General features: G+C 38.7%; 1 protein-coding gene across 1 annotated transcript; it reads left to right on the top strand.

Annotated features, from left to right (window-relative positions):
- Positions 1-8,547: 8,547 nt before the first annotated feature.
- Positions 8,548-9,537, top strand: LOC114622684 (taste receptor type 2 member 134-like). Its single transcript, XM_028769100.1, has one exon. It carries the CDS (start codon positions 8,620-8,622, stop codon positions 9,535-9,537), a length of 918 nt encoding a protein of 305 aa, XP_028624933.1. The 5' UTR covers positions 8,548-8,619.
- The last annotated feature ends 450 nt before the right edge of the window (positions 9,538-9,987 follow it).

Raw genomic sequence — 9,987 nt, 5'->3', positions numbered from 1 at the left:
AATAGAAGAGGAGACTGATCTCCATGGAAGCAGATGGTCCATGGTCTGACAATAAAGGGTGAAGGCCTCTCCATTTGTGTGGAGACTGTGCACCCAGACACAGGAGGGTTTGGGGGATTCTTTAATGGCAAAAGGGAGAATTTTAGGCAATGTAAGTTTATCTGTCAATTTGTTCTTTGTAGTTTCAAAGCCAAATAATGCAAGATGTCCTTCAACATGTTGACCTTCCCATGAGTAGTCTCCTAGCTCTCCCTGAAGGTGCTCCCACGACGGTGTTCGCTAGCTCTCCCTGAAGGTGCTCCCACGACAGTGTTGGCTTGCTTGTCGGGCAGGAGTGCTCAGTGGGTATTCTGAGTCAGAAGTTTCTGAGCTCCTTTGAGTTCCTGTTTTAGGCTGCTAACTCTCTAGTTAAAAATATACTAGATGAGACTAAAAAGAATAAATACATATCATCATGCCTTTGAAAAATATATTAAATGTATGATGCCAAGAATGGATGGATTCTATCATAAACTATGGACTTTCGGTAATTGAGACTTGTCAATACAGATTCATGAATTCTAACATTCAAGTGAGCAATATTAACAATGTGGAGGGTTTGCCTATGCTATTCCTTCCTTTTAATTCTTCTACAAATTTAAAATTGCTATTAACATTGTCTTAAAGTACATAATAGTTATTTGTGTCATCCCTTTTATTCTTATTAGAATCACAACAGCGTTTGATACCATGGAGTTACAGATTATACTTTAAGGACAGCTGACTAAAAAGACATGAGGAATCACTTGACACTTATGTGCTCTGCCACTTAATGGCTTCCACTTTCGTGATGTCATGTCACGTTAATGTCTTTATAAAGGGGCCAAATAAATATAGAAAGTTGAAAGTCTCTATACATTTTATATTCCCATGGCTTTCTGAATTAGAATAGAAAAAATTGTGGAATGAAGGTTTTATTATTCAAGAATTCATGAAGGAGATTTTAAGTAGGCTACAAGTTGAACATATGTAAGATTTAACTTAATGAAAAGGAAGAGAATCAAGATGAAGGTGGGAGAGGATAAAATGGTTTCCTGGAGGTAAGGTAAGGGCAAGGATGTGGTATACATAGATGTAATTTCAGAGGAGATGGTGAGGGGTTTGCATCCAATGTAGTGACAGAAGGACAAAACAAGGGAGGGGCAACTCCACCATGGTGCATTTCTAAGGAAGTATTGAACTAAATTCGGTCAATGTTTGACCAGATAGAAGAAAAGATCCAAATGTTGATAACATTGAGTCACCTCTGCTTCCAGAGTTCGTAAAGGTAGGATTGTTCCTGGTTCCATCAAAAGAATAGAATCTGCTTGCAAAGCAACCAAATGGTAATCAGAAGTAGAATGTCGAGTGAGCTCATTTTTGTTTTAGTGACAAGATGATCAAGAGAAACTGACAGAAACAGCTAAGGCCAGTATCACAAGGTACACATGAGCCTGTGCACTTGAGGACTTCTGGGTCTTACTGCCTTTGAGTGCTTTAAATGTCAATAGATCAGTCCTGTCACTAGGCAAGCAGTTGCACTTCCTGCTGGGAAATGCAGTAGTATTATGCTCTGAAGCTGGTCTGCTGTCACTATCCTACAGGGAGGTTGGAGCCACCTCCAATAAAAACAGGAAGTCAACAGCAAGACTAAAGCAGACAGTGATTCATCTCACAGAAAAGGGCAAGAAAACAAACAAAAACCCTAATATGAAAAGAGTAACAAATAAAAATGATATCAGGACCTTAGTAGTTTTACCTCAAGGTACATAATATATAGATACTGAAGTGTTTCAAATGATTCTAAGATTTAGGACCTCAAGTGGTTTAGACTTTTGTGCCTTGGTAAGAAGAGAAGCTCATAAAAAGGACCCACGAAGTGATCAAGAGAAACTCCAGAAGCAGCCTGGTGTAACTATGGACCTGCGTTCTGTAATTCCCTGCAACACCCTAGCAACAGAATAGGAAGCATTAGTAGACTGAAACAGAAAGGCCACTATTTTCATTCTGACTGGTCGTATAGCTCAGTGGTACAGCACTTGAGTAGCGTGTACAAGATCAGAAATTCAATCCCCAACACTACAAAAATAAAATAAAATGCAAACATTTTCAATAAATATTCACCAGTCAGAAAATGTTTTCAAGATAAAAATCCAAGACTCTGAGGCTAGACAAGTAAGTATATCTAAAAGCAATACAGACATCATACCTGCATAGTAACATCTAAAGAGAGAAAGGACACCAATAGTTATTGGAATAACGAAGACTTAAAACAAATATTTTCATTTTTTCTCATAAAATTTCACAGAAGTTCCTACAGGTGTTGATGTCATTAGTCACAACTGTGGTTTTTCATCAAATCTTCTTTGAAGTCATTCTTACATTTTGCTGGATTAAGTAACAAGGTAGATTTCAGTGAAACATGTTTTCTATGAATATCTGTAATACCCACTGAAAATTAGAATTTACTATGTACAAGGTAACATGTAGACAAGGCCCTGAACTTATGGCACAATACCTAAAGTTATTCATTTCCAAATACAACCTTATTATATTTATCATATTAATATTTGGAAGCATATGCAGAACCTAGAGCTCTCATGTGTGTGTGTGTGTGTGTGTGTGTGTGTGTGTGTGCGTGCGTGTGTTAAGTATACATGCATTGTGTTGCAGGTAAGGATGAGGAAAACAACTCAGAAAATAGGGCACTATGTTTCTAACAGCAGGCTCACTGTACATCTATGTAGAAATAGTCTTCAGTCTGGGCCAGATTAACTCAGAGTTAATCTGTGTCCACGTTCCTTTGCTCTCAGTCTCTGCACACTTTTCAGTTACTCAGTAACTGACTAATGAAGCTTCCTCCCAGATGGTCCACACAGGATGGGTCAAACATGACTCCCCAGAGGCAATATGCAAATGAAGAGCTCATGCAAGGAAAGTTAATGCTACAGGGAATAATTCAAGTAATAATCTTCCTCAACTATGCCAACTTTATCTCCCCCAACCAGTCCACATCTGCAAAATGAGAACATTGCTAATAAGTGAGCCCCAGCAGTGTAAACAAGGACTTCCAGAAATGTGTATTTGTGCCAACCATGCTGTGATCAATACACACATACTGTGGAATTTCAAAGGAATGACTCTCTTTCTGAAATAATAAAGAAGAAATTTAAAATAAAAATCAACATTGACAGGAAATGAAAAAAAATAAATATTGGAACCTTTCGACTGTTCTGCTTATTTTTTTAATATAGCTTTGTCAATATGCATCACATTCTCTTAGCTCAACTCCCTGCCTTCTGCCTCCCATCTGCTCATGATTTCTGAGTCATTTCTATTTCTTCTTAGCTCCAGAGAAACACTACTAGATTATTTAGAAAATATAATTGTGTGTGTGTGTGTGTGTGTGTAGGGCTACAACAGAAAGAGAGAGCAGGGTGGGGGAGGATGAAGATAATGGGGGAAGAGAAAGAGGAAGAAAAGAGGGAACTAAATTTAATACATACTATAGAGGAATAGTCAAAGCAACAGTAGAGGGAGGATGTATTATTCAATAAAAAAAATCCTTGAATTGAGTAGCTGGACATTGCTCTTAATTGATAATATAAAAAATATAAACATTTATATTACAAGTTAATAAAACTATAAACCTCCACGGCTGGTACGATGGCTCAGCCACTGAGAGCACTGGCTCTTCCATAGGACCCGGGTTCAGTTCCCCCTACCCAGAACAGGACAGTTCACAGCTATTTGAAACTCCAATTCCAAGGGATCCAATGTCCTGTCCTGACCTCAATGAGCACTAGGAACACACATGGTTAAAAACAACATCAACCAAAAGCCCTATAAGCCTTTAAACTACCTTTAAAAAGAGTAGCAGTAAATGTGGAATGGTTTTGTCATAACTTGGAGTTGGCAAATGTATTTTTTTAAAAGCCAAAACAAAAAAGATAAGAAAATCACTCAAACTGACAATTAAAAGATTTAAACTATTTGAAAAAAAGACACTAGAGAATAGTAGAAAGGATAAATCCAAGCATGACAATGTTTTCAGTAGAGTTTTGCTGTTCAATATCTATAAATAGTTGCTATTTCAACATTTATATTAAAAGAAGAGCAACTACACACTAGAAATATGAGAACAGAGTGTACAAGAACAGGTCACAAAAGAAATATAAATGTTCAGTGGGTGTCTTTTAAAAGATGCACAGTCACTGAAAAGTCTATTAAACACTGAAAAATATATTACAACAGTAAGATTGGTAAAGACTAATCTCATTAATATCAAGAGTCAAACAGTGAAGAAAGCTATGATCCCTTATTACTTAATAAATATATAACATATATAAACAAATTGAGATACAGTACACATTATATAATAAAACTCCAAAAGTGCTGAGAAGGAAGTCTCACTTGAGAAGGGTCAGCCCTAACCTCAGCCACACCTCTGGCTCACCCACCTACCTTCAGGTCCCAGGGGGCAATTGGCTGGAGGGACAGTGTTGTATCTCTAAAGTGACTTCCAGACCATGAAGACCAGCAGCTGAGACTCTGGCAAGTATAGTTACCAGAAATAAGGCCAGTAAGATGTTAGAATATCAAATGAAGGTAGTGATGTTGTGTATCATGACTCTTCCGTTGGAAAGCTCCAAAGCATAAGAATAGAGAGTGTGGCTGGCTTCTTAGAGAAAAACACTGAAGGTGGAAGCTTTGCTCACACAGTAAGGATCATAAGGAAGTGATGTGTTCCTTCTACGGGAAGCTGTGAGCAGCCACATACCCAGAACTGGAATTTGGATGATATTGTTAGATTCCTAACAATTCCTAGCAATGGGGCAATCTCTCTCTTTTTCAGAAGAGGAGAGACAGAGAGAGACAGATACAGAGAGATACACAGAGACATACACACAGAAAGTGAAACAGAGAGACAGAGACAAACAGAGACAGAGAGAGACACAGAGACATACAGAGAGAGGGCACAGAGACAGAGAACATGAATGTCTTATGGTATGTGTTTTATCAGTATGTGTGTAAAGACACACATACTTAACATGACTTACCATAACACTGATATTCTAGCACTTTCCATAATAAATGGTTTTAAATTTCATAATGTAAACATATGTACTAATAAACTGAAAAACAGTTGCTCATTTTTACTCTGCTAAACAGATACTTATCTGTTTACATGGAGTAAATTACCTTAGTTTATTTGAATTAGTCTGAGTCTATAAATAATTGGTAAAAAGTTGTACTGTTCCTGGGGAGAGAAATCCAAGATGGAGGTGCTGGCACGTTTAGTGTCTGGTGAGAACCACCTTCTCATATGTAGTATCTTGTAGCTGTAACCTAGAAGGATGGAAACTGTAAGTATTCATCTTACTCACAAGGGCTCCAGGCTCATGACCTAACCACAATCCAAGGCTCCACATCTTATACTACATTAATGGAGAAGGTCACACACACCCATCCACACAGTTACATAACGTTTGAACACACTATGAGGCAGTCTTTAGAAAGTTGTTCCGAATCCACTGACTCTATCACTGTCTTTCTTTAGCCATATATATATGTGTGTGTGTGTGTAATTTTTTACAAATCATTTGCCTCCATTCATGTCTGTGTACTGTGCCTGTCTCTCTCAGAGGCCATGAGTGGCCATTGGATCTTCTGGAATTGGAGTTACAGATGATTGTGGGTGCTGGAAATAGCGTTGGGATCCTCTGCAAGAACAGCCAGAGCTCTTAACCACTGATCCTTCTCTCCAGCCTCTATTATTTTTATTTTTTAGTGTCATCTAATAAAGCATGCTTTTATCCATTACTGGCTTTTTTCCTATTGGATACTTTTACTTTCACACAGTTATTTATAAAGTATCTACTCATACAGGGAAACATAAGAGACACCAAGGCACTTGAAAGCATATGTGAGCAGAACTCAGAGATACAGAAAAATCTCCTCAGCCCAATCCCTTCTCAGCTCACAGATGTATTCCTACAACGTACTTTCATGTTTAGCTTTACATTTAGTTTTGTGTCTTAAAGACTAAAATTTAGTTTTCCTTGTTTGTATGTATATCAGTTTAGTTGATAATGCTAAAATGTTTTAAAATATAGCTGCACCTATTTCCTTTGCCACCACCAACAGGATGTATCTTTCCAGTACTACATACCTTCACACACACACACACACACACACACACACACACACACACACCACAGAGAGAGAGACACACAGAGAGACAGAGAGAGAGAGAGAGAGAGAGAGAGAGAGAGAGAGAGAGAGAGACTGACAGACAGACAGACTGACAGACAGAGAGAGACAGAAAGAAAGACAGAGTTAATTTTGCTGTTCTGTGGTTATGATTTGATGTCCACCGTGGTAATAATTCACTCCTGTTGTACCATCAATAATATTAAACCCTTAGTATACATTTAATGGGCTTTTAAATTTTTCTCTTTCCTTCCTGAGTGTATTTGTCATTTATGATTTTGCCTTTTTCCTTTTGAAATCTCTGTGCTGTTCTCACGAACGTTCTGCACAAACTCTCCCTGTATTCTCACCAGCCAGCTCTGTGTTTGTCCACTGTGTGTCTTATGTTTTGTGTGTCATAACATCTTTGAGCTATTTCTGTCACACATTTTCCCCTTTATGGTTGATGCTTTCTTTTAAATTTTCCAGTCTTGAGAAATATTTTCATACTTTGAAACTGTAAATACATTCCCCATTTGACTCTTCAGAAGACTGTGTGCCTTTCATCTACAAATATAACATTACAATCGACTTTGGAGAATGAAGTCAATTAGGTCCTAATATAGATGCTAAAGTACTAATAGGTTTTGATAAAAAAGCCATTTCTTCCCCATAGATTTTCAGAACTATTTTCCTTAAGCTTAAAGTCCATGCACCTTGGGATTTGCTTTTAATCCAGTTACTCTTCTTGATTGTTCTCTTTGGGAGGCTTCAAGCACTATCATAGTCAGTTCGTAACTTTATAGTTTGATTGGTGGTAAAATTCATTTCATGTTAATTGAAATGTTTTTAGCTGTCTTAGTTACTAAGTTTCAAAAGGAAACTTGATTTTAAATCAGAGAACTAAGCAAGTGACAAGTGTGACTGCCCTAGTAATGCTAGATAATTCTCAGGCACTCAGAGTGTTTCTTCACAGGGGGCATCACAAAGTTGGGGGAAAATGAGGAAGATGGATCTACAGTCTTTGCCAACTCATGTTCACCTGACTCAGTTGTGCCTACCTTAGTATAGGGACCTGCATACAAAAGAAATAAGAATTATGGAGTTTTCAACATATATGGAAATAAAGTATATCAGCCCATAGAAATTAGACAAGGAAAAATTTTTATGTTTATAAAAATTACTATATTATATGCTATATTATATGTTAACACAGTGCCATTTGAAGTGTGCATGCAGTAAGGTAAAGCTCAGAGTGGCCATTGAAAGGAAATGAAAGTGCATTTAATTATACAATAGTGAGAACTAGATGTCAATCAACACTTCGCTGAGACTTCATCTCACCCTCTCCATATTGGCTACCAAGAGAAAACAAACAACAATGAAAAGGGAGAGTGAATATAGAATGCAAGACCTTGTACACTGCCAGGGAAAATGCAAATTAGTCCAATCACCAGGAATGTCAGTCCAGTAGAGTCTCTAAAGCCAAACATTGGTCTAATACAAGAGCAAACTATTTCACTCCTGAATTATGATCAAGAAAGATGAAGTCAGCATAGGTAACAGATCCTTACATATTCATTTAAATGTGATTTATAATAGCTGAACTTGAGAATCTGCCTCAGCATTCATCTATAGATAAACAGATACGGGAAAACAATATAGATATATAGAGAGATGACAGATGTAGGAAGATAGATGATAGATAGATAGATAGATAGATAGATAGATAGATAGATAGATTTAAAGACACACACACTGGACCATAATAGCAAGATAAAGTGATGCTATTTGTGTAAAAATAGGATAAATTATAGATCCTATAAAGTAATCAAGATACATAAAGCCAAAAATAACATGTTTTCTCTCAACCATTTAAGCTAAAATAAAGGCAGACTAAGTTAGAATTGGTTGATGGGTTACAAGAGAAGAGTAAGGTAGCCTAGAGTTAGCCTAGGAGGGCTGATGTGGTCAACGCATCGTATATACATGCAGGAAAATGTTACAGCAAAACCCATTTAACTATATACTGATAAATATACACTGTTGATTACAACACTAAAAATGGGAAAGGTAAAAATGTACAGACTGTTGGTGTATTGGATCACCCTTGAATCCTGTTCACATTTCCCTATACCTCACTCTGATGAAGAGCAGGCAAATGCAGCATCTGCAAGGAGACACCTCAGTGTCATTGAACTGAGAGTGATTTTCATGCCAGAGGGGACAGCAGCTATCCCCATCTCAGCTCTGGTAACCATGAGCCTCACTGGTGTCTTGGATTTTGCATGAATCAAGGAAGATGTTTTGGTAAGATGATTGGCTAAATAAATATGCTGTTCTCTCTGTGGATGTGTCTCAGGGCTTGGCAGTAGGAGTCGAGTCAGTATAAACAAATTCTTCCCAGAGATGATGCCTTTCTCACGTACATTCATCTTCATGGTCATCTTTTGTATGCAGTCTCTAGCTGCTTTGCTGCAAAATGGCTTCATGGCCACTGTGCTGTGCAGGAAATGGCTACGGAGACAGGGACTCCCTGAAGGTGACATGATTGTGGCTTGCCTCGCTGCCTCCAGGTTCTGTCTGCATGGAGTAGCCTTCCTAAACAACTTCCTGGCCTTCACTATGCTTTGGACCCTAAAGATCTATTTTTATGTCCTCTGGGACTTCATCAACACAGTCAATTTCTGGTTAACCACCTGGCTTGCCATCTTCTACTGTGTAAAGATCTCTTTGTTCTCCCACCCCATCTTCTTCTGGATTAAATGGAGAATTTCTCGGTCAGTACCCAGGTTATTGCTGGGATCCCTGATCATCGGTGGACTGTCAGCCATCTCTTCAGCCACTGGAAACACAATTGCCTTTCAGATGATGGCCCGTGAAAACTACACAGTTGCTTTTAGAATGTTAGCATTCTACGTGTATTATTTTCGCTGTCATGCAATGCTGATGTGGGTCATTCCACTCTTCTTGATTCTGCTGTCCATCATCTTGCTCATGTTCTCACTGTACCGGCATCTGGAACAGATGAGGTATCACAGGCCCAGGTCTCATGATTACAGCACCCAGGCTCACACTATGGCTCTGAAGTCTCTTGCCTTCTTCCTCATCTTCTACATATCATATGTCCTGTTCCTTATGTTACATGTTACACGAATCATAAATACCCAGGATTCCTGGCACTGGGCCTGGGAAGTGATAATCTACATGGGCATCTCACTGCATTCCACCATTCTGATTCTAAGCAACCACAAGTTGAGAAGGATTCTCAAGATAAAATTCCCAGATCTTTGTCTTGCCAGATCAGAAGACAAGGGCCATGGTTAAAGCTCGGCTCTACTCTCAAAAATATCAGCATCAACAACCTGTTCTCTAATGAATAGTGCCTCCCGTGGCAGGAACTCATAAGGTTTGATGGCTCCCTCTCTCTGCTCAGTCTTCTCCACTCATCCCATGCCTCACTGTTTATTTTTCCACATTTCGGCTTCTCTCTTACTTGCTCCATCTGACACTGTTACTTCTCTGGTCTAGGTCCCAAGTCCCATTGGCCTCACCTGATGGTGTCATTTCCTCTCTCAGAGAGACTCTCAGAGTCTCTAAGCAATATTCTTCAAGTATTTAAAGCAGTAGCTTGTCCTTCCTTATGAATACCTGTAGCCACTGTCACCTGACTCTGAGCAATTTGAAGTCTGGTTTTAGTGCCATAGATTCCCCAACACTGTCCTTCTGGGGTACACCAGCCAAGATCCTCACTCCAGCTCTGGTCTCCATTCAGTC

Source organism: Grammomys surdaster, unplaced genomic scaffold, assembly GCF_004785775.1.
Source record: "Grammomys surdaster isolate TR1022 unplaced genomic scaffold, NIH_TR_1.0 191, whole genome shotgun sequence".
NCBI classification, from domain to species: Eukaryota; Metazoa; Chordata; class Mammalia; order Rodentia; family Muridae; genus Grammomys; species Grammomys surdaster.
Note: the sequence above shows the minus strand (reverse complement) of the source record. Positions and strands in the feature narration are given on the sequence as shown.

Bases quoted from the DNA above. Each gene is read 5' to 3' on its own strand.
- LOC114622684 (XM_028769100.1), top strand. From the start codon at position 8,620: ATGATGCCTTTCTCACGTACATTCATCTTCATGGTCATCTTTTGTATG.